We start from the raw sequence: 23,080 nt of genomic DNA, 5'->3' as shown, positions 1-23,080 counted from the left end.
CACCCTATATACGGTACAGTTGTCCTCAAGTGATTTAGCATCCTGGATTCAGTGAATTTCCAAAACAGCCAAAGCTTAGGGAGTGTGATCATTCACCTCTACACAGTGTCCTGAGCGGATGTTCTGGGGCTGGTTTAAGAGTAATGGAAATGCCTGTTGTGCACTGTGCGCGAGGGGGCTCCAAAGGTGTTGAGTGGTGGAGGTCCCTTGTAAGCAGGGCCTTATTGAACGGGTACTGCCTTGATCCGAGGATAACACAACATTCACGGTGAAGATCAGTGAATGAATCCTAAAATGGAGCTGTTAGAACAACATGCCTACTACCTTTTAGTACTTTAATGTGATTGGCCCAGACCATTGCAGATGCCAAGATGGAATGTGGGTGTGAATCTCCCCATTCACCTCATCTGCAGATGGTACTCAATGCTCGTTATTCACACAAGGCCTTTCATCCAGGGATGTCTGAGCTCAGGAGCAGAGTCTTGAAGGAAGAAACAAAGATACAGATCTGATTTGTCATTAGAAGGAACAGTGAGTTGCCTCATAAAGTTCAGACACTTGTCAGAACCTTGGACACGCCACCTAATCTCTTTGAGGCCCAGGTTACTACTCAGTGGACAGAAGAGTTTTAACCAGGTTGGTTGCCAAGGTCAGGGTCACAACTAGTTCTCTAGGTTCTCTAACTTGGGCAGGTTCTGTAAGACTCAGAGAGTGTCAAGGTGGATTTTCTTGGGTGTTCAAATGAATTAACCACTATAAATTCCTACACTTTCAGAAGAAATCTGCAATGTGGGCCATAGGCCTTAATCTGAAATTGGATGGATAGACAGTCTTATTCTAACATGTAAAGAGGAAGAAATATCCTAGGTTTGTACTGTCCGATATAGCAGCCACTAGCTACATTTTTAATTTAAGTTAAACATTTTTAATTCAAGCTATTTTAAATTAAAATTTCAGTTACTCAGTCACACTAGCCACATTTCCAGTGCTCAGTAGCCACTCACAGGTGACCAGTGTCTACCGTGCTGAGCAGTGCAGACAAAGAGTTGCAGAAAGTCTATTTATTGCTCAGCACAACTCTAGACCTTTGCCCAGACCACCAACTGCAGCTCCTTGTCCCTTAGTGCAGGGCATACATGCTTGTGCCCTAGGGTGACTGTGTCCATCTTTGGGGAATGAAAATATGGATTAAATCCCATTTGGAAAAAGCAGTGCAAGAACCCTTCAGGCAATGGATGTTGGCATTGAGCAAGAGTCTGAGAGATGGGGATGGGGGGTGTTAAAGAAAGAATTTAAGAAATACCTGTGCCTTGGGTCTTGACTAGACCTGAACTTCTGTAGGACACAGGGCCCCTAGAGGAGGGTTCCTCAGAGAGAGTGTCACCCCATGCACAGCTGATGCCAGTGATGGGAAAGTATGAGAGGAGCAGGGCTGCCCAAGTCCCCAGAAAATCAGGGACCCTGTCCACATTCAGTGGTGGGGAAAAGGGTAGTCATGCAGGGGCCCATGTTACAGAAGAGAAGGTTGTTACATAGCCAGTCAGAGGCAGAACGGGGGTGGGAGGTAGGGGGGTTGTAATTCAGACTTTCTGGAAATAAGTGAAAGGGGTAACCACCTGACGGTGGGCTCCTTAGGTACAGGTCTGTGCAATCAAAGCTAGTTTATGTTTGGGGCATAAGCTTGAATGTTAGTAAGAAAATACCAGTGATACCGTGTGAAGGCTTTTCTACAGATTTGGCATGTTGGTTCTGCCTTTCCTGTCAGCCCTGCTGGCCAGGGGACCATGCATATGGGGAAGGGAAGAAATCAGAGGCGGATGGCAGAAGGAGTGACATTTTAGCTGCCGTCTGGAAGCCATCTGTGAAGGGAATCACCTTTCTCTTTTGGACTTATTTCCAGGTGCAGCTGCAGGGGATGACACCGAGGATGCGAGCACCGAGTTCACTGACAGCATTGAGGAGGAGGCTGCACACAACAGCCACCAGCAAGTAAGTCTGAGTCAGGTTCTGGGTCCCAGGGCGGAAGACTTGTGACTCTTTGGGGCCTGGTGCTTTCCTGCAGCTCTTGTGGACTGAGAGTGAGAAGCTATCTTTTTATAAAAACCACTTCCCAGTCTTCTCCCTGCCCTCCCTGAGCTTCCCAGCCTCTTTGCCAACCTCTATCTTCACTACATTTTTCTCTCCAATACACTCTTTGTTTGCACTGCTTCTGTCTCTTACCCTGCTCCCTGCCCCTCCACCTGCCTTTGTCCCTATGTACCATCTATAGCTGTAGCTCCAGGAGAATTTTTACTTACAAGACCACAGACACTGTCCCTCTTGGGCTTTTGTAACTGAAACACACCACTGAAGACAGAGTCATAGAAGGGCTACTTGGGGAGGTGGCGGGGCCTGGGACCTGCTTTGGGAGAGTGCTCTCTGAGAGAGCCTAAGAGGATTGGAATCATTCTCCGTGAAATCTCATTATACAAAAGAGAACTTTGTTGGCAAACCTGACAAACCACCCGGGTCATGGCACATCAGTGACCAAGAGATGGCACTTCAAGAGCAAGCCCCTGTCAAACCTCAACTTGGAACCCAAGGCTGAAACACTGTTCTCACCAACCATCAACGATGAAATAACCAGCATGGTCTCAAGCTCAAGAATTTAATGGCCTGGACTCAGAGATTAAGTCACCGATAGTGATCCCTAGCACTCACTGGTACCCCTTTGTGTCTCCAGCTTGCCCAGGGACATTTAGCCATCACATCTCCTACATGGACCATTCCTGTGACTTAAGGAGGAAGTGGATTATTGGTATCTGTCCTTCTTGCAGAAGCAGCTGGGCATTTCCAGTGATACCTTTCTTGGGGGGGGGGGCGCGGTATTAGGAAAACTATAGGGAAAATTAGGCTTTCTGGGTCTGCCTGTACATCTGCACAAGAAGAAGAGGAGACATCTAATAAACCAACAAGAAGAGCCCAAGTGAGCAATCCCCAACTCTTGCAGGATTTGGCACAGTCTGGTTCTTGACATGAGTAGTTGTCTGGAATATCTCAAGTCCTCAACACAGATTATTTACTTCTATCAAGATCCTCTCTTTATTGCTCTAGACTTAACCTGACCCTTACTTTTCCCTGGAGTTTCTGCATGAGCTCTTCTTACCATTTTGCTTAAACAGCTTCTTCTGAGTCCTCCTAGCCGATGCTTGTAACTTTACTTATGTACCCCACAGCCCCTTTGCACCAGTTCCTCTGCCTCTCACTTCCTGATTTCATTGAGGACTCTGGGTGAGCGAGAGGGATCTTCAGGATGACCAAATGTCCACCCTAAGACAACTGTATTGGGATGTCAGCAGGTCACTGATGGTTATTGCTACTGTGGGACAGGATTGACTTTAGAATAAATGAACAAGAGACACAAAAGACAAGAGCCAGATTCTGATTGAGAAGTCCTTCATTCTAATTCTCAGTTGTAGGCAAACTGAGTAGTAAAGTCATTTCTTCCTTAACCTTCTTTCCTATAGTCTGCATGGAGACAATGACCAGAGCACATTTTGAGAAGGTCAGTTCAATCCTGAAATACACCTTTACACTGGGGCATTTGTATTTTTTCTTGCAACATCTTCCCTATTACTTGGCATAGGAGATAATAAATTATGGGTTAAAATATCTTTGGATTGGGGCTTGACTCATGATTGACAAAGCATATACCTATTGGATGAAGGATATCTTGGGTAAGCACCATTTTGCTTTCCATCACCTTTTCTTGAAACTCTAATCTTCAGTTTTGAGTAAGAGGTGTGTGAAATCATTGTAAATTTACTTCAACTTTTCTGGAGCTTGAGGGTGTGACTCTTCTGCTACAAATTAAATAAAGCTTGTTTTGCCATACTGTTTTGTGTCCAGATTCTCAAAAATGTGTTTGCTTGTGTCCAGGGAAATGGTCCCTTTGAGATTAGGTTCTGAGCTTCTAGTTGTGTCCTTAGAAGGTTGGCTTTGTTCTCGACACAAAGCTCCCTTCCTACCTCAGGCATACACACAAGTCCCTTAACAAACACACCCAACTTTGTGTTTCTTCCTAGGCAAGAACCAACTTTTGGCTAAAGCAAGTAGCTTTATCCTTATATTTGAACTCACCCACCTCAGGAAGTCTCAGGACCAGCCATGGTGGTAATTTCCAGTCTCAATCAAATGTAAAATCTATAATAAATACCTAGGAAATTCCTGTGAAAGAAACTAGCATAACCAATTATTATCTTTCTTCTTTGAACTTTTTTAAAAAATATATTTTATTGATTTTTCACAGAGAGGAAGAGAGAGGGATAGAGAGTTAGAAACATCGATGAGAGAGAAACATCGATCAGCTGCCTCCTGCACACCCCCCACTGGGGATGTGCCCGCAACCAAGGTACATGCCCTTGACCGGAATCGAACCCGGGACCCTTGAGTCCGCAGGTCGATGCTCTATCCACTGAGCCAAACCGGTTTCGGCATCTTCTTTGAACTTTTGCAATGGAAAAAAGTTAATCAAGATTCAAATGAAAGGAGAGAAAAATGAGTAGACTTAGTGTGATGAACTTGAGAAAAGAATGGTTTTAATGCCCCTAATGCTATCAGAGAACTGATTTACATTATGAGAGATGTGAAGCAATAAGGTAAAAGCAACACAACTCTATTCAAACAAGAGATCAGAGCTGCATGTAGAACTGCATGGGGTTAATGGAAATCCAGCACACAAAAAAGTTGAGTTATACCCTGACGTAATAGAACAGATGAATTAAAAAATGTGTGGTGGGGGAGCTATAAGAGATACAATTAACAATAGACCTAAAGGGTTTATTCTACCACCACACATACTTGGGGTTTTATTGGGAGAGGGAGGAAATATTAACTTTCATGCATTTGTATTTAAAATGTAAAGACAAATTAGCCAAAGTAAGCTCCCTTTGACCTGAAAATATGAAACCCAAATCATCCTGGGAACAAATCAGATCTCTCTTTTCTCATTTTGTAGTGGGAAATTAGATCAGATGGACTTTATGGTTAATATTTACTGGGACTTTATGGTTAATATTTACTGGGTCCATGGGTCTTAATTTTGTATTTAAATAAAATGGGTATATTTAAATCAATAGAAAAAGATATACATTCAGAAGGTACATTAAAAAAATAGGTGGTTGTCATTAAAGTCAGACATTATTTTTAAGCAGAAGGAACCTTTAAGGTTTAGAAAAGGACAAATGTTGCCCCATCTGGTTTGGTTCAGTGGATAGAGCACTGGCCTGTGGACTGAAGGGTCCTGGGTTCAATTCTGATGAAGGGCACATCCCCGTGACACAGGCTCGATCCCCAGTAGGGGCCGTGTAGGAGGCAGCAGATCAATGATTCTCTCTCATCATTGATGTTTCTATCTCTCTCTCCCTCTCCCTTCCTCTCTGAAATCAATTAAAAAGAAAGAAAAGAACAAATGTTTTGCCCATATTCAAAGCTGATGCAACATTCAGTTAGTTGCAAAGACTTTACATAAAAATATATCATATAGTTTAAATGAGGGCTGAGGTTACAAACTTTCAAAAGTGGTTTTATCCAGCCCCCCTTCCTTTATTTTGTCCCAGATGCCTTGTGGCACATGCAGGGATGGCCACTAGTCTCACCCAGCTTGGCAGCAGAGGCATAGAGGCAGACATCCCAGAGCCTCCCAAATCTCAGGCTCACAATCCCAGGAGGGGGATTGGATGCCTAGGAAATGAGCAATTGTGTTTGCTCATCTCTTTCATTTTTGAGTTGGATGTGCATCTCTTCACAATCCCAACTGCTATGCTCCTAATCACCATTGCACGTACATGCCATTAGTCAACCCCACCACATACGTGCAGCCCAACTCTTACTATGCTCTGTCATGGAGTCAAAAGCAAAGGTTGATGGCTTTGTGCCAAGTCAAGCAGCTCTATCGATCATCAATCTATTTACACTCCTCTGGACTCTGTTCTGTTCAACATATTTGTGACCTGAATGAAGGAATAAAGCATTTAATTCTGCAACATATCCCTAATCACAACTCCACTATATGGACACTATATGTTTTATGGAGATGCACATAAATATACTAATGACTTTGATCATTGGGAAATGATTTTGTACAGCCAGTATGAAGTTATAAGTGACAAGTACAAGTCATATTTATAGAGATAAAAGATGACAACATGACCCAGAAATAGCTATGGGGAGAGGTGGGAAATTGGGAGGTCAAAATTGAGAGGAAACAGAAGTCAGGATGGCACTGGGTTATATGATTAATACTGGACCGCCAGGCAAATTCTTGTACTAAAATAACTAGTCATAAAATAAGTTAATTATCATACTCAAATTTGTTTTCTACACTTTTAAATGCATGGGGAAAACTGGAGAGGAGCCCAAGATGAACAATAAGGAAGTCTAAAAGTTAAAAATTCTCATTTGAGGGAAAACCATACAAATGCACTTTAGTTGAAACATTGAGGAGTAATGTCAAGAATATCCTAAAAAAAAAGGTGGCGGGGAGGGTGTTGGGAAGTTGTTTCTGCCTTGTTTACTTCTCATGTGCTTAGATTTGTAGAGAGAGTTTCACCAGCAGCATCAGCACAAGGGTGATTAACCAACCAGTGAAGCTAGCTGCTGGCAGGAGGCCTCACTGTAGCTTCTCAGTGGTTGTGGGGTGTGGTTCTCCTGCAGCCAATGAAATTCCGCTTGTTGTGTCTTATCTGCAGCCCCACCCATATTCTGATTCTGTCACTGACTCCTGACTGCCCAGCGCCTTGAGCCCTCCCTCTTGATCATCCTCTTTGGAGTCTGAGTTATAGGCTCAGCCTGAGGATTTGAGCGCTGGTGTCTCGAGGCTTGGTCTTCCCAGTCACAGACTCCAGGGTCATGGAGCTGATGAAACTTCCTGACTTGTGAGAAGATTCAGGGGACTCAGCCCCCTCAGGAGGAAAATCACAGCACGCATACTTTCCAGTCTAGTTGAAACCTCATTTGTTCGAATTTTTATTTATTTATTATATGCTTTTGTGTTTTTGTTTTTTCTCATCCACCTCTGGGATCTCCTCTTCCTGCCCATGGCAACAGTTCTCCCTGCTCCCTGGGTGTGTCCTCCCCACCCAAACCAGTCTCCAGGGCCCTCTGGCTGAGGAAGGCCTCGGAGGGCGCTCACTTTAGGTCTGCCCCTTTTTGTTCCCATTCGAGAATGCCCTTGAGATCTGATGTTCCTCTTGGATCCTCTTTAATGGCCTGACTTCTTTAAATCATGATTTTCTTTCAGCTCATCAAAGTGGCTTTGGAGAAGAGTCTGGCAGCTGTGGAGAGCCAGAACATGTCTCTCTGCCCTCCGTCCCCAACAGGAGGGGGCAGTAACAGGGGTCTTCAGGAGGAAATGCTCCACCTGAGAGCTGAGGTCCACCAGCACCTCGAGGAGAAGAGGAAAGCCGAGGGGGAACTGAAGGAGCTGAAGGCTCAAATCGAGGAAGCAGGATTCTCCTCTGTGGCCCACATCAGGTAGGACAACCCCCAGACCGGGAGCCTGCCAATGGAGAGGCACCATAACTGAGGGACTTGCCTTGCTGCAGCCAGGACATCTGCTCCTGCCATGGGGCTTCTTGGTCCCCATGCCAGGCTCCATGCGTTTATGTTTCTATAGGTTCTTTAGAGAAAAGTGCATAATATTGGATAATGGTGATTTCTTCCCTTAATTCTACTTGTTAAAATAGGTTTTACTGCCCTAGCTGGTTTGGCTCTGTGAATAGAAAGTCAGCCTGAGGACAGAAGCGTCCCGGGTTCAATTCCAGTCAAGGGCACATGCCTGCATTTCAGGCTCGATCCCCAGTAGGGGGCGTGGAGGAGGCAGCTGATCAATGATTCTCTCTCATCATTGATGTTTCTATCTCTCGCTCCCTCTCCCTTGCAATCTGAAATCAATAAAAATATATTTAAAATATAAATATATGTTTTACTTAAACTCTGTAATATGTAAACTTAGTTGAGCAAGAATAGTATATCTCTTTTGATCCTACAGTTGAACTTACAATCAAACCATATGTACACATTTTTATGGATTATTTTCCTTTCCCCTGACAGAGTTACTGACCTGACACTCTGATTTGTTTAACTCTCCACCCAACTTTAAGATTGGCTGATATTGTAGAAGATAGAATTTATGAAATGCATAGCCTATCTCTTGAGATGATTTTGTTGAGCTTTGCTTTCATTAGTTTGTATTGTGAAAACAATAGGATTTTCCCCAAAGCATAAAGTTAGAATATTAAATATTCTTTTCTATATTATACACATGCCCCTTTCTCTCCTTCTTACACCTCAGTTTTGGTAAAATACCAGTTCCCTTTGTCTCTATTGAGGAAACTCTCATAGACAGTGTGTCTGAGTCCATGTCCTAAAGCATTTTCTTCCTTAATTCATATTAGACAAGCTCTTCTGTTGGTTCCAAGACTTTAGGATTCTGAGAAATTCAATCTAGAGGCATAGCCAGCTGGTGATGCATCAAGTTGTGAATTGCTTATTTTCTTTGCCTCTTCTACCCAGCAGTTCTCAATTTAGCACATGTAAGAAGCACCTGAGGAACTTAAGTAAAAATGTAAACTCCTAGGCCTCAGCCCTAAAGCACTTCATAGGATTCTGATGTTAGTCTTCTCAGGGCTGCAGCTATACAGCTGAATTAGATGACTTGTCCATGGCAGACCCTCAGTTAACCACACACACATGTAATTTCATTGAAGCATCCAAGAACTCCACTAAGTCACTGCTGTGATCCTTATCTATATATATAAAAGGCTAATATGCAAAGTGTCCCCTTGGGAGTTCGACCAAGAGACCGGGAGTTTGATCGCTCGCTATGACATGCACTGACCACCAGGGAGTGGTGTGGAACGAAGGAAGGCCCTGGATGGCAGCTGGAAGGCCCTGATTGGCCCTGATCGCTGGCCAGGCCTAGGGACCATACCCATGCACAAATTTCGTGCACCGGGCCTCTAGTTTTATATAAAAGAAGATGGCGGCTCAGAGAGGTTAAGTGAATTGCCTTGTTAAAGCTATGCTTCCACCAACCCTACTAAATGATTTGGTGGGAGGAAAAGGTGGATCTAGAATGTCTTGGTGAAAATTATTTGTTGAGTCCATTTTATTCTGCAAATGTGAATGTTTAATGTGGAGGCTCTGGGGGCACGGGGCAAACAGGACAGACATCTGTTCTCATGAAGGTGGTCTATCACAGGAGTCATGAAGCAATTAATTCCATAGTGTGTTTGAAGTTCTGATTTGCATTATTTATTTCTTCCATGTTCCTAGGTTCCAATTTCTCGCCCAGTAGTTGAAAACTGACTGATGCTAATTAAGAGAACCATAGAATGCATAATAATAAATGTGTCCCAGGCTATGTCTTTATGTTTTTTCTTAACAGTGTAAGTACGCTTGTTTATTTCAGGGGCCATTAAAAGTTAGAACATGAGACTGTGGCCGGGTAAAGACAACGAAACCAGGTGTCTTAAGTCCAAGATTTTTAGTGAGGGTGTGGGCAAGTCTCTTATTCTTCCTGAGCTTTGGCTTTCTTATCTATAGAATAAGAGCGTTATTATAGGTCTCTGAGGTTACTTCATGCTCTGGGGTGTCCCTGAGTCTATGATGGACTGAGATGTGGATAAGGGGGCTTTCAGGAACTCGGGCCAAGGCCAGATCTGGCCCCTGATGGTGTATGTTCCCTGCAGAAACACCATGCTGAGCCTTTGCCTTGAGAACGCAGAGCTGAAAGAACAGATGGGAGAAGCAATGTCTGATGGATGGGAGATGGAGGAGGACAAGGAGAAGGGCGAGGCGATGGTGGAGACGGTCGTGGCCAAAGGGGGTCTGAATGAGAAGAGCCTTCAGGCTGAGTTCAGAAAGCTCCAGGGGAAACTGAAGAATGCCCACAACATCATCAACCTCCTCAAAGAACAGCTGGTGCTGAGCAGCAGGGAAGGGAATAGTAAGCTGAGTCCAGAGCTCCTGGTGCACCTGGCCACGGAGATCGACAGAATGAACACAGAGCCAGTGTGCTCTCCTGGGAAGCACCAAGGCCAAGAAGAGGAGGACGGGACCGGGAGGCCCCGCCCCAGACCCCAGAGCCTTGACCTTGGGGCTGCCCTTGCAGTGGATGCCCACCAAGTAAGTGTGGGGTTAGATGGAGTGAAAGGCCTCTGGAGAAGGGCTGGAGATGTCAATTTCTTCCCTAAGCAGCTCTGCCTGTGGGTCCAGAGGGACCAAGGGAAGGGCACCTTTGCACCTCAGGCAGCGGTCATAATAGTCCTCACACATTCAGGCTTTAGAAAGGCTTTTGCAACATTATGCCATAAATATTTCACAAGTAATAAATCTCCCAGAAATGTATCTTGAGTGCTTACTTTTCTAGTAGCACACTAGGTATCGGCGGCAGGCAACACGACCCGGTCTCTGTCCTCCAGGTACTCAGTATGGAGGGAGAGCTGGACAGAAGCAGTTCCCTGCAATAGGAGGCGGTGTAGGGAATGCACGGGGTTGTAAGGCAGCCCAGTCAAGCGGTGTGTAATGACATCTCTTCCTTATCACTGCCATTTCCTCTCCCCCTTCTTATTGAATTTATTGGGGTAACGCTGGTTAACAAAATTATACAGGTTTCAGATGCACAACTCCACAACACATCATCTGTACACTGTGTTCACCGGCCCAAGTCAAGTCTCTGTCCATCACCATTTATTCCCCCACCCCCTCCTCCACCTCCCGTCACCGCCTGCCCCTGCCATTTTCATCACAGCTCCTCACAGGGGCCTGTGTCTGGGTCTCAGAGGGGTTCGCAGGCTCCTTTTAAAGGGGAGGGGCTGTGCTGAGGATGAAGAAAAATGGAGAACCCTGAGGATTCGGAAAGGACAACCGGGGCAGGAATGCAGGGGCAGATGAGGGGTGGTTTCTGCCCCTTCTCTTTCCGACCGTTGAACAAACAGTTACTGAGGGCTCCTCCAAAGACTCGGTTGGCCCCGTGCCGTGTGCTGTAGATCCCGAGGTGAATAAAACATTATCCCAGCTCCCCAGGCTCCATCTGGAAAGCAAGATGCTGCCAAATGGCATGAGCTGGGCTGTGGCAGACACACGAGTATAGTCCATGGGCTCAGAGGGGCAGGGGGCTGACCTCAGACCGCCCCGATCCCTTCACTTCCCTGTGCTGGCTCCTCTTCACAGCTGGACGACCAGCCCCAAGCCCGTGACCCTGGGCCACCATCGGAGTTGAGCCTCCCAAGACCCACCCAGCACCTGCGCTCCCAGCTGGCGCAGTGCAGGCAGCGCTATCAGGATCTGCAGGAGAAGCTGCTGGTAGCGGAAGCCACTGTGTCAGCCCAGGCCAGCCAGCTGGAGAAGTTCAGGCTCATGCTCAGTAAGTCCTGAGATCCCGTCACCAAGCGTCTGTCTTCCCCCTGCGAAGCCACATGCCTTGCGGACTTAACATCTTCCCCAACCTTGAAACAGACTTACCCCTGACCATGGTCCTAGCATCATGGAGGAGGATATTTAACGTTAATTTGCAGGTGGCAGAGAAGAAGGGATGGATAAAGCAGTTTGCAGTGAGTTAGGGAGGCAGTGGACTAACAGCTGGGTTTGAGGATCTCTCATGCGGTCAGCACACGACCTTACCTCACTCAGCACATACTGATAGTTTCTCTCCTGCTCCTCTGCACCACGTCGGATTCTTCAAAAATATATCATCACTGTTGGTCTAGACTCGGTGCCTTCCAGCAGAAGGCCCTGCAGTGACAGAAGTGTTCTCTGTCTGTATCACATGTGGTTATTGAACACATGAAATGGGGCTAGTTCATCTTGGGAATTTTACCTTTTATTTAACTTTAATTAATTTAACACCAAATAGTCACATGTGGCTAGTAGCTACTATATTGGACAGTGCAGAGCTAGATGTCTTGGGATTCTAAGTTAGTTCAGTGTCATTCAGGTATTTCCTGAGCTTCTGTGGCTAAGGCACTTGCTGGTTTCACTGGGGCTTCTATATGAGAGTATGCGATATCTGCCGTCGAACGATGTCTGGTCCCGACTACGTCTGGGTCAACGTAGGTGAGAGCATCAGTGGCAAACACAGGCTCACCCTGGTGGAGGGAAGTCCTGCTGCCCGGAGAGGGTGGTCTCTTCCACGCCATGAGTCCAAAGAAGCGTATATCCCACTCGGGACCTGACTTGCCGCCTCCAGGGGCCAGCGTGTGTGCCACCGAGTAAGTGAGATACCCTCTGTCTCTCGAGCAGGTGAAACCTTGGTGAAGCAGGCCAGCAAGCAGGTTCAGGTGGACCTCCAGGACCTGGGCTACGAGACCTGTGGCCGGAGCGAGAATGAGGCTGAGCGGGAGGAGAGCACCAGCCCAGGTAAGGCCCACCGTCCCTCCCCATTCAGCCTTCACATCTGGGTGCTGTTGGCCAATCCCACACCTGATGAGGAGGAGGAGGGGTGAGAGGGTGTTGTAAACTGAAGAGGACACAGGACCAGAGAGGGACAGGAGGTCTGGATGAAAACTCTTGCCCAAGACGAAGCCAAGTGTGAGTTTGAATTCCTAGACTTAGTTTCCAGCATACTACTGTTAAAGAAAACACTCTTCTAGCCAACTGATTATTATAAGGAAAAATGCTAAGGCTTACTTATTAATGAAAAAAATCAAATGAGCTTTTGGGAACATGCAAACCATAAGTTAAAAAATTGTATTTCTACTATAAAAGGACTTTGATTGTAGGGATATCCCCCAACTTGCAATCTAAAACAGAGGGAGGCCACACCTGACTTGCAGGGCTGTTGTGAGGACAAGTAATACTGTATTTGAATGCTAGTCCCATGCCAGGGCTGAATAAAGAGCTGTTTCAAATGTTACTCTCACAATTGTCCTTGTGACCACACCACCTGCCCTGAAGGGCGAGGCTATGGAGCATGCCCAGCTTTACTCAGGAAGGCGGCTTTGTCTTTTCCCAGAGTGCGAGGAGCACGACAGCCCCAGGGAAACAGTCCTCATGGAGGGGCTGTGCTCTCAGCAGGAGCGCCTGGGCCCGACCCTGGCCGGCCCCCTCAAGAGGAAGCCCTTGGAGAGCCAGCTGGGGAAGCAGGAGGAGTTCCAGGCATATGGGAAGTCCGAAGACATCTCTGTCCTCCGGAAGGACATCAAAGATCTGAAGGCCCAGCTGCAGACCGCCCACAAGATCATTCAAAACCTCAAGAGCCGGGTCCGGTCTCTCTCCGTCACCAGCGACTACTCGTCCAGTCTGGAGAGACCCCGCAAGCTAAAGGCCGTTGGCACCCTCGAGGGATCTTCGCCTCATAGTGTCACTGACGAGGACGAGGGGTGGTTGTCCGATGGCACTGGGGCTTTCTACCCCCCAGACCTTCAGGCTAAGAAGGACCTGGAGAGTCTGATTCAGAGGGTGTCCCAGCTGGAGGCCCAGCTCCCGAAGTCCGGACTGGAAGGGAAGCTGGCCGAGGAGCTGAGATCAGCCTCGTGGCCTGGGTAAGGAGGGCGTTCCTCGGACCCTTACCAGATAGAGGATGGCGGAGTTTGTGCTTGAGGTAGGGTAGCCAGGCAGGTGGGAGAGAAAACCCCACAGGGCACTTATTTCAGTGGTCGACCAAGTCTGAAGAAAGGACTGGTAGGCATCCAGGGTATTGGGTGGCGGCCCCGTCTGGACAATACCAGGTCTCTGGGATTTCCTCCTGGGAATTTATTAGGAAAGGACAGTGGGCACAGTGTAATGGTAAGACTGAAGTTAGGCTGCCTGGGTTTGAATCCTGGCTCTGGCAATCACTAGCTGTGCAACCTATCTAGTCTTTCTGAGCCTGCTTTCTTACTTTTTTAAAAAAAATATATTTTTTTTATTGACTTCAGAGAGGAAGGGAGAGAGATAGAAACATCAATGATGAGAGAGAATCATTGATCGGCTGCCTCTTGCACGCCCCACACTGGGGATTGAGCCCACAACCCAGGCATGTGACCTGATAGGGAATCAAACTGTGACCTCCTGGTTCATAGGTTGACCCTCAACCACTGAGCCATGACAGCTGGGCTGTTTTCTTACATATTAAATGAATCAAATAAGAAAACTTATCTCAGTGGGTGGTTATTAGGTTTAAGTGAATTAATATAAGTACTTAAAATAATGCATATATTAAGCTCTAAGTACTACTTGCCACAGTTATTATTGTTCTTGATACTTTATGTTGAAAACCACTGGGCAGATATCTTGGTATCTGTCCTGGTTATCTGGGCTGAGTGACCAACCACCCCAGAACTTACACAATAATTCATGTGGATTGACTGGGCTCAGCCGAATGGCTCTCCCTTGGGGGTCTCTCACGGGGCTGCCACGCGGTGGTCGATGGGGCGGGCTTCATCTGAAAGGTGTGGCTGGGCTGGACACGGCTTCCTCACTGACATGTCTGGTGACTCTGCCCCTTGGCTTCTCTGTTCCTCCACGTGGCTTCATTTCAGGGCCTCTCCTCCTGGGATAGTGGTCTCGGGTAGTTTCATTTCTGCGTGGCAGCTGGCTCCCAAGAGACAGGAAGTGGAAGTTGCCAGGGCAGTCAAGGGTCACTCTGGGCTTGGCACCCTGTCACTTCCACTGTATTATTTTGGTCAGAGTGGTCACAGAGCCCAGTCAGATTTAAGGAGATGAGAACAGCCTCTCCTGCCCATGAAAGAGCAGCAAAGCCTCGATGCAGAGAGCAATGGACCAGGAGCTGTGCCTGGCCGTCTTTGCAGCACTGTCTGCCGTAATATCGACCGTCTTAGACATAGAAATATGAAAGGTCCTGTCCAGATGGAAGATTAAGTGATTCTCCTCCATTTATTTTTAGTATATTGAGCATGTACTAAGTAAATATACTAGTATTTATTGAGTATCACCTATGAGGCTACATTAATACTGGTGCTGTAAGGGGTGTTAAATATTATGGCTGCATTTCCTCCACAGAACTTATAATTTATTTTAAAAATATATGTATTTTTTTATTGATTTCAGAGAGGAAGGGAGAGAGAGAAAGAGAGAGAAACGTCAATGATGAGAGAGAATCATCAATCAGCTGCCTTCTGCACGCCCCCCACTGGGGATCGAGCTCGCAACCCAGCATGTGCCCTTGACTGGAATCGAACCCAGACCCTTCCGTCCACAGGCCAACGCTCTATCCACTGAACCAAACCGGCTAGGGCCTTACGATTCATTTTTGGGCCATTTGACTAACATATATAAACAGTAGAAGAAAGTAGCATAAATTGTTTGATTCAATAGTCTCTCAGAGCAGAATTTACTCTTAAATACGTCCTTTGGTTTATGTGCCAGAATTCCACTTGGCGGGGAGATCCTTAGAGAAGTGCTCACAGAAATCTCCACGGAAGCCCCCATAACTTACCATTCCCTCTTCTTCATTCTTACTCTTTCCTTCTCTTCCCTGCATTAGGAAATATGATTCCCTGATTCAGGACCAGGCGCGAGAACTATCCTACCTACGCCAGAAAATACGAGAAGGGAGAGGCATCTGTTATCTCCTCACCCAGCATGCAAAAGATACAGTGAAGTCGTTTGAGGACCTCCTAAGGAGCAATGACATTGACTACTACCTGGGGCAGAGCTTCCGGGAGCAGCTCGCCCAGGGAAGCCAGCTGACGGAGCGGCTCGCCAGCAAACTCAGCACCAGTGAGTTGGCCACAGGGCTTTGGGACACGCTCAGTCACCCTCAGCCTCGGGCCCGGGTGGTTGCTACACCTCCACAGCAGCCTTTTCACCCAGCCTCCAGCCTCTACGTCATTCCCTGGGGGCCATTACAGCATCAGGCTTCTTAGAGTAAGAAAGGTGGGAAGCACCGCAGAGGCACACACCGGGTTGGAGAGGCCGCGGTTACCACTGTAGGAAGGTCATCCTTCATGGAATGTGACCTTTGGGAAGGAGGCTGCATCCATCCAGCGCTGAGGGGAAGAAAGGGAGGTGCTCAGAGCACCTTGTGACAGTGGAAAGAGCCCTGAACTTAGAATTCAAGACCCACGCTCTGGCCTGGATGCTGCCATCAACTTGCTTTGGGCAAATGACTTATCTCTTTGGTGTCTGTGTTTCTTCATGTATTGCACGGTATTATACACAAAACTACCGTATTTTCCAGTGTATAAGACGACTTTTTAACCCAGGAAAATCTTCTATATGCCCAGTCGTCTTATACGCCGGAAAATACGGTAATTCAAATATAGCTGAAGCACCATGCTCTTTTGGACATGGTTTAGGCACGAATTGCCATAGTACAAGGGCTAGGAAAGTTGGTTATTACTGAAGCTCTTTGCTTAGAGAGAATTTCCTGGGCACAGCAGAATCAGTCTTTGGGGCCAAGCACCCCACGTCCGATAGCAGGTGCCAAAGTGGGACAGGGCTGTTCGTCATCTCAGAGCAAGAGTAGGTTCTACATGAAAGCCGTACAACGGGGAGTCAGTGTGTGGCAGGCTTGGAGGCTGGATTGTCCCAGAGGGAAGCTGGGCACATGCCTTTTAAACTTGTTTGCGTAGATTTAGGGCAGAGGAAGTCATGGTGGGAATCGCCAGACCAGGGAAGGTCTGCGGTGAGCTCAGGAAAGCCTGCGGGTCCCTTCCCTAAAGACGGAATCTGAGGCCTCCCAGCATGATGCTCCCACACACCCTGGACACACACAGTAATCGTTCCGTACACAAGTAGGCCCCTGTGTTTGTAATGTGTGAAGTGAGACCTGTTTGATTGTTTTACTGCTTCTTTTCTGAATTTGGTTTGCAGAGGATCATAAAAGTGAGAAAGATCGAGCTGGACTTGACCCGCTGGCCCTCAGGTAATTCCACATGGGATCTGGTAAAGGGATCAGGAATGAGGCCCGAGGGATGAAGCATGGCTCACAAATTGGGGAGGTGGGGGTAGAGGAGGGAATAGTTGATTGTAATTAATTCATTTATTCATGGGACACTGTACCGTTGTCTTTAACCTAATTCTTTACTCTCTTTTGATATGATTCTGTTGGTTTCTATTTGCATATTTGTTCTCCAGGTTTGGTAACCTAGAATCAGTCTGATTAAAAGTATACTAACCATGTTTTAGGGGTTTTGCACCCCCAGGGTCTTCCCGCTGTGTGTTTAAAGACCAGGGTGTACTTTTTGCCCAGTTGGCTTACTCTCCCCCTCCGTCCCCCAGTTGAGATGTCAGCTAGTTCCTAGCCGCCCAATTTCCTTAGGAAAAAAGAATTATATTACAGTTCTTAGTGAAAAAGGCCTAGACATTGCGGTCCCTGGGAAGCTCAGTGCCTCAGAAACCAGCTTGCAGTGAATCACTGCATACAGCCTTATCATGCACAGTGACACATGGGCTCAGAGTTTGTTGTAGCTGCTAGTTCGAGCCACTTTGTGTCATGCGTGTGCTTTAGACCGCACAGTGCTTCTCCACATGTCCCTGGTGAAGGACAGGGTGCTTTTGTTTTTGCCTTTGTTTTCACATCTAATCCATCAGACACACAGGTGGTCTGTACCGCAGTCATGCAGATGGTTTCATCTGTACTGCTCCTGGATGTTAAGGCGAGGTCAAGCTGCCATATGGCTCTCACTGCTTTCCTTCCATTCCGTGCTGTCTAGTTGGAGACAGGTAGCCAACAGTTCTCAGGCTGCAGCCGTAGTGGGGACCATACTCTAGGCCAGTGGTCGGCAAACCGCGGCTCGCGAGCCACATGCGGCTCTTTGGCCCCTTGAGTGTGGCTCTTCTACAAAATACCACGGCCTGGGCGAGCCTATTTTGAAGAAGTGGCGTTAGAAGAAGTTTAAGTTTAAAAAATGTGGCTCTCAAAAGAAATTTCAATGGTTGTGCTGTTGATATTTGGCTCTGTTGACTAATGAGTTTGCCGACCACTGCTCTAGGCAATAGTGCCTTCGAGGGCTGGCCCAGTCCCCGCTAGTCCTCAGCGTATGGTGTGGCCAGTGCCCTGGGTAGCGATTGCTTCCCCTCCCTCTGCGCCCCACCTGCTCCCCACCCCTAATCAGAGATGGGTCACTTCTGTTATTCTCTGCGGGAATGTTCCCTTGACTTCTGTGGCTTTCCCCATGTGGTCCAGTCAGGACCAGCTGGTCTGGGGACCTCGATTTCACCTGCTGTCCTCCCTCCCCCACCAGCCTCCGCAGGGAGCTGCAGGAGAAGGAGAAAGTGATTGAGGTCCTGCAGGCCAAGCTGGACGCCCGGTCCCTCTCGCCCTCCAGCAGCCGCGCCCTGTCCGACTCCCAGCGCTCGCCCAGCAGCTCCTCCTTCCTGTCCGAGGAGCTGGAAGCCTGCTCCGACATGGACGTAGCCAGCGAGGACACACACTATGAAGAGAAGAAAGCTTCGCCTGGTCACCCAGGTAGCCGCCACTTTCTGAGTGGTTCCAGCTTTATGTAGGCCGAGAGGAGCCCTCCATAACCCGGCCTCATAGATCCACCTGGTGTGGATCAGGCCGAACACGGCTCTGGGACCAAGTGCCAAGCACAGGCCCAGTGAGTTAGGATCCTTGCTCTGCTGCTGACTCTACTAGTTACGCTGGCACCAGGTCTCCGGCAGCATGTGCATGAGGTTAGACCCCAGGCGAGCCACAGGGGAGAATGAGATCGTGTCGGTGTTTCTGTCCCACTGCCTACGAGCACAGACTCTGACCTCCTTTAAGGTGGGGCCGCTGGTCCTTCCTGCAGCGATCACATCAGCAGCAGCAGCTCCCGAACAGCGTCCCACAGGTGCTGCCGGTCCTGCCTGGTGTCATTGCAGATGCCATTTCCATGGTTTCAGGGCTCTGGGCCCGGTATCACCTCTGTGCTGGCTTGCCTCCCCAAGGAGCTCTCTGTACTGAGGAAATGAATCCCGGTTAAATGTAAGGCCAGGCTCCGGTTCTCTGTAGATCATCAAACATTTCTTTCATTCGTGGGTTTTGTAGATTCCATCCATCACTCAAGTCATTCTGCTGTACTGTCTTCTACACCATCATCAACCACTGCGCCTCAGGGGGTTAAGGCCGAGCCCAGCAGCAACCCCAGCAGCCTGCCTGCTCCCCAGAACCCCCCGCAGGAGGCCACCCAGGCCCGTCCAGGTATGCAGCGGTCAGCGGGCAGGGCCTCGTCTCCTTTCCCCCAGCTCCTGTCTGGCTTTTCTTCAGAGACAGATGTTTCCATTGTTAGGGGCTTATTTGCATCAAATCCTGGAAAAAAAATCAAAAGACCATCCTAATTTGCTAATTGTGCCTGACTTCTTTGTTTGAAATATTTTAGAAAAATAACTCATTCACAGCAGACTTTGAGCTGCATACGAAAAGACTCTGACCAATAGTTGCCTAATCATTTGTATTTTATTTATTTTTCATTAATTTTCACATGAGGATATTTTTTCCATTGATTTTTGAGAGAGTGGAAGGGAGGGAGGAAGGCAGAGAGAGAGAGAGAGAGAGAGAGAGAGAGAGAAACATCAATGTGAGAGATACACACCGATTGGTTGCCTCCCACACATGCCCCCGCACCTGGGCCAGGGGATTGAACCTGCAACCCAGTACGTGCCCTTGACTGGAAATCTAACCTGCTACCCTTTGGTGCACAGGCCGACACACTAACCACTGAGCACACCGCCCAGGACTGGGTAATCATTTTTGAATAAACATTTCATTTCTTTCTCTCATTTCACCCTGGGGAGCAAAGAGGCAAAATGTTTCTCGCAGGATTATAGTAGTCAAAGCATGAAAGGAAAGTCACATCTGCTACCCTTCCCCCCCACGTCCCCCCTTCCCCCCCCCCCCCCCCCCCCCGTTTTACCTGTGCCACACCCTCTGCTGTACGTGGGCTGCTCACTTCCTAGCTGGGGAGGCCTCAGAATCCTCAGACAAGATTCTGCCATATTAAATCACTCAGGGTTTATGAGTGGGTCGGCAGTCCTTGATACGTACATGGTGTGTATCCTGAGGCCAGTTGGAGGGGTACGTTTCATTTACCTGCCTCAGCGTAGTGGCCCGGGGTACACTGGTTAATCTCAGGTCTGCACCAGCCATGCAGGGAAAGGCAAACCTCGTCTTCGCTTCTTACACTCCTCCCCTCCCCTGTCTTCAGTGTGGTTTGTGGAGGGGTCGGATTTGTACAGAGGTGCCCCCAGAAAGCACAGTGCTTCCTTCTGTCGCCCCCGTCTCTCCTGAGGACAAGTCAGCCAAATCTTGAGGAAGAGCGTGTGGCCGAGTCTCCCTGAGCTGGGCTCAGGTTTCTCAGTCACAGGGAGCAGCAGCCGGAGCAGGGGCTCGTGGGGAAAAGCTGCTCGCCCAGCCTGCAGACATCTGCGGAAAGGCTCTGGGGTCAAACAGCCGAAGGCCAGGGCTTTACATCAGAGGCCTCCTGGAGGAGCCTGGGCCATGTCGCTGGCAGCCCGGTGTCCCGGCAGTACTGCTCTGGTCCCGGGTCAGCGCCGGGCAGTGTGTGATGTAGAAGGTAGACATGCTCTCCCACGTGAGACATTCTCCACGGGTCAGTCTCGGTTTCTGCTCCCTCTGTGGGCTACCTGCCCTATACCTGGTTTTGTTTTTTAATCCTCACCCAAGGATATGCTTATTGTTTTTAGAGAGAGGGGAAGGGAGAGAAACATCAATGTGAGAGAGAACATCGACTGGTTGCCTTCCGTACTGCAACCTAGGTATGTGCCCTGCCCAAGGATGGAACCCACAACCTTTTGGTGTACAGGACAGTACTCTAATTGAGCCACCTCGCCAGGGCCCCCTAACTGTTTTTATGAAAGAGGAGACAGATTCAAACATCAGAACTCCCCAGGGTTCTTCAAGACCTGTCTGCAGATGAGCTACATAGTGACCACTATGAAGACTTGTTTAAAAGTAAATTTCCAAGCTCTATTCTCAGAGTTTCAGTGGGTCTGCATTGGGGCCCCAAGAGTCTGTGTGCTTTAAGAATGTTTCCCAAGTGATGCAAATGCCCAGACAGGTTTGTGAGCCACTGTGTCTACGTCACTTCACGGAGGCCTCTGTTTTTCACTCGGTGAAGGAACATGTTGATGTAGCATTCTGAAATGTTTCCATTAGTCTTGAATTGCATGCATTCATAATGCAAATTTCCCCACAGTCCTAGTCCAGCCTGAACCTCCCCAGGGTGAGCCCTAATGCTTTCAGAAAAAGGAGTTCAGGGTGTGGGGAGAGGCTTGTCACAGGGAAGGACTGGCGCCTGCTGTGACAGTGCCCAGGATGCTGGGGTGGGGCTACGGCCACCTGGCTTACTTTACGGTAATACCGTTGCCTTCTGTCGCCAATCGTTTCCGAGATGAGCATAGACCAGTGGTTGGCAAACTCATTAGTCAACAGAGCCAAATATCAACAGTACAACGATTGAAATTTCTTTTGAGAGCCAAATTTTTTAAACTTAAACTTCTTCTAACGCCACTTCTTCAAAATAGACTCGCCCAGGCCGTGGTATTTTGTGGAAGAGCCACACTCGAGGGGCCAAAGAGCCGCATGTGGCTCGCGAGCCGCAGTTTGCCGACCCCGGGCCTAGACCATGTCTGCAGGATGGCCCTGGCAGGAGAGGGGCGGGGTCAGCCAGGCCGGCCTTGGGAGCAGTGCTCACCCGTGGCCATGGCTGTGGTCACTCTTAGCCGTTCCAGGCAGCACCACCGTGAATGAGAGCCACTCCCCAAGGAGACATCTGCTCAGGGGACAGTTTCATCTTCTCGATCTTGTACTCATTCCTTTCTCTCTAACGATGTCTCTGCTTTCTCCCCAACTTTCTGTTTCTAGGCCTTCCTTTCTCCTCCATACCCACGCGGGTTAGCCTCCCGCAGGCACCATTACCCTCAGCTCCACCCAGCTTCCTGCCTTTCCGCCCCCCTGGCCCTCCCCTCCTCGGCTGCTGTGAGAGGCCCGCGGTCTCCTTGGCCGAGGCTCAGCAGGAGCTGCAGATGCTGCAGAAGCAGCTGGGAGAAAGTGAGCACTTCCTGCACGCGAGCCTGCGGATGGCGGCCCCGCCCGCATCGCTCTGCATGGCTTTGGTTTGAGGGCAGAGTTTTCTAAAAGCCGAGGGGCGCACATGGCCGGGGCGATGGCGGGATAACGCTGCTTGCTTTTTAAATTTTTTTTTTTGGAAATGTCTTTACTGTTATCTTTCTGGTGTGTGTGTCCCATCAGTTCACAGGCGTCTAGCTCACCAGGCCCTAGTCCTGGTGCTCTCCCACTGCTGGCGGGGGGAATACCACCAAGTGTGCCGAAGCCTGACACGCTGGTGACGCACTTGCCTGTGCAGGGTGAAGTGGCCGTGACAAAGGGCCACGTTCCGTGACAAAGATGGCCACATTTCGTGGGATCCTTTCCGTGGCCATTATACCCTCCCGCTGTGAGATGCTTTTAGTTGAGTTCAGATCCTCACACCCTCAGGTGGGGGCTACAAGGCGGAGGTAGAGGGATTAGAAGGGGGTGACAGCCCCTCTCCCTGTTGCACAAGGTTCATTTCTGCTCCTGGACAGGGGACACATGGCAGCGAGACCCAGAAACACAGGGATGTCTGCTCTGAACTCAGTCCTCTAACTCACAGAACTCATAGACTGTGTGGTTACCTTTTAGAAAAGAGTTTGATGTAGAAATGGGCTAGATGCCCCATCATAAAAATTTTGTGTGCGTGTGATCACTTACAGCTTAGGAAAAATAAGAAAAGAACCTCACATGATGGATTTGCTTTCTAATAGTGTTCAAAAAAACAACTAGAAAGCAGTTTGAAATTACCTTGAAACTAGTGGAAAGTGCTGGTGCGTCTGACCTAGAACTTCCTGCTGTAGCAGTTCTGGAACCAACAATTGATGGATAACAAATCTGTCCCATGCCTCAGTGACAAGAGTGTCCTCAAGCTCACTTTTCCCCCTTTCCCTTTCCATAGTTGTCGATTCGCCTTCATCCAAGGGGAGACACAGAAGGAGAGCACTGCATGAAAAGGGGTCTGGGGCTGTGGGCTGAAGCCCTATCTAGTCTGGGGCACTGACCAGAGTCGGGTGGTCCCGCGTTGGTGAGGAAGATTGTAGCCCTTTCTTTGCCCTC

At 48.4% G+C, this 23,080-nt stretch overlaps 1 protein-coding gene across 4 annotated transcripts in view; it reads left to right on the top strand.

The window, feature by feature from the left end:
• PDE4DIP (phosphodiesterase 4D interacting protein) overlaps positions 1 to 23,080 on the top strand; it is a 142,532-nt gene that overhangs the window by 102,177 nt on the left and 17,275 nt on the right. For all 4 annotated transcript variants that reach the window (XM_079760615.1, XM_079760613.1, XM_079760614.1 and 1 more), the window contains 10 exons: positions 1,901 to 1,989; positions 7,280 to 7,512; positions 9,732 to 10,167; positions 11,215 to 11,407; positions 12,283 to 12,399; positions 12,995 to 13,523; positions 15,467 to 15,702; positions 16,798 to 16,849; positions 18,171 to 18,394; positions 18,959 to 19,111. In XM_079760615.1, the coding sequence (XP_079616741.1) occupies positions 1,901 to 1,989; positions 7,280 to 7,512; positions 9,732 to 10,167; positions 11,215 to 11,407; positions 12,283 to 12,399; positions 12,995 to 13,523; positions 15,467 to 15,702; positions 16,798 to 16,849; positions 18,171 to 18,394; positions 18,959 to 19,111 (2,262 nt within the window). The remainder of the gene's footprint in view (positions 1 to 1,900; positions 1,990 to 7,279; positions 7,513 to 9,731; positions 10,168 to 11,214; positions 11,408 to 12,282; positions 12,400 to 12,994; positions 13,524 to 15,466; positions 15,703 to 16,797; positions 16,850 to 18,170; positions 18,395 to 18,958; positions 19,112 to 23,080) is intronic.

This window comes from Cnephaeus nilssonii (genome assembly GCF_951640355.1).
Source record: "Cnephaeus nilssonii genome assembly, chromosome: 21".
NCBI lineage: Eukaryota > Metazoa > Chordata > Mammalia > Chiroptera > Vespertilionidae > Cnephaeus > Cnephaeus nilssonii.
Note: the sequence above shows the minus strand (reverse complement) of the source record. Positions and strands in the feature narration are given on the sequence as shown.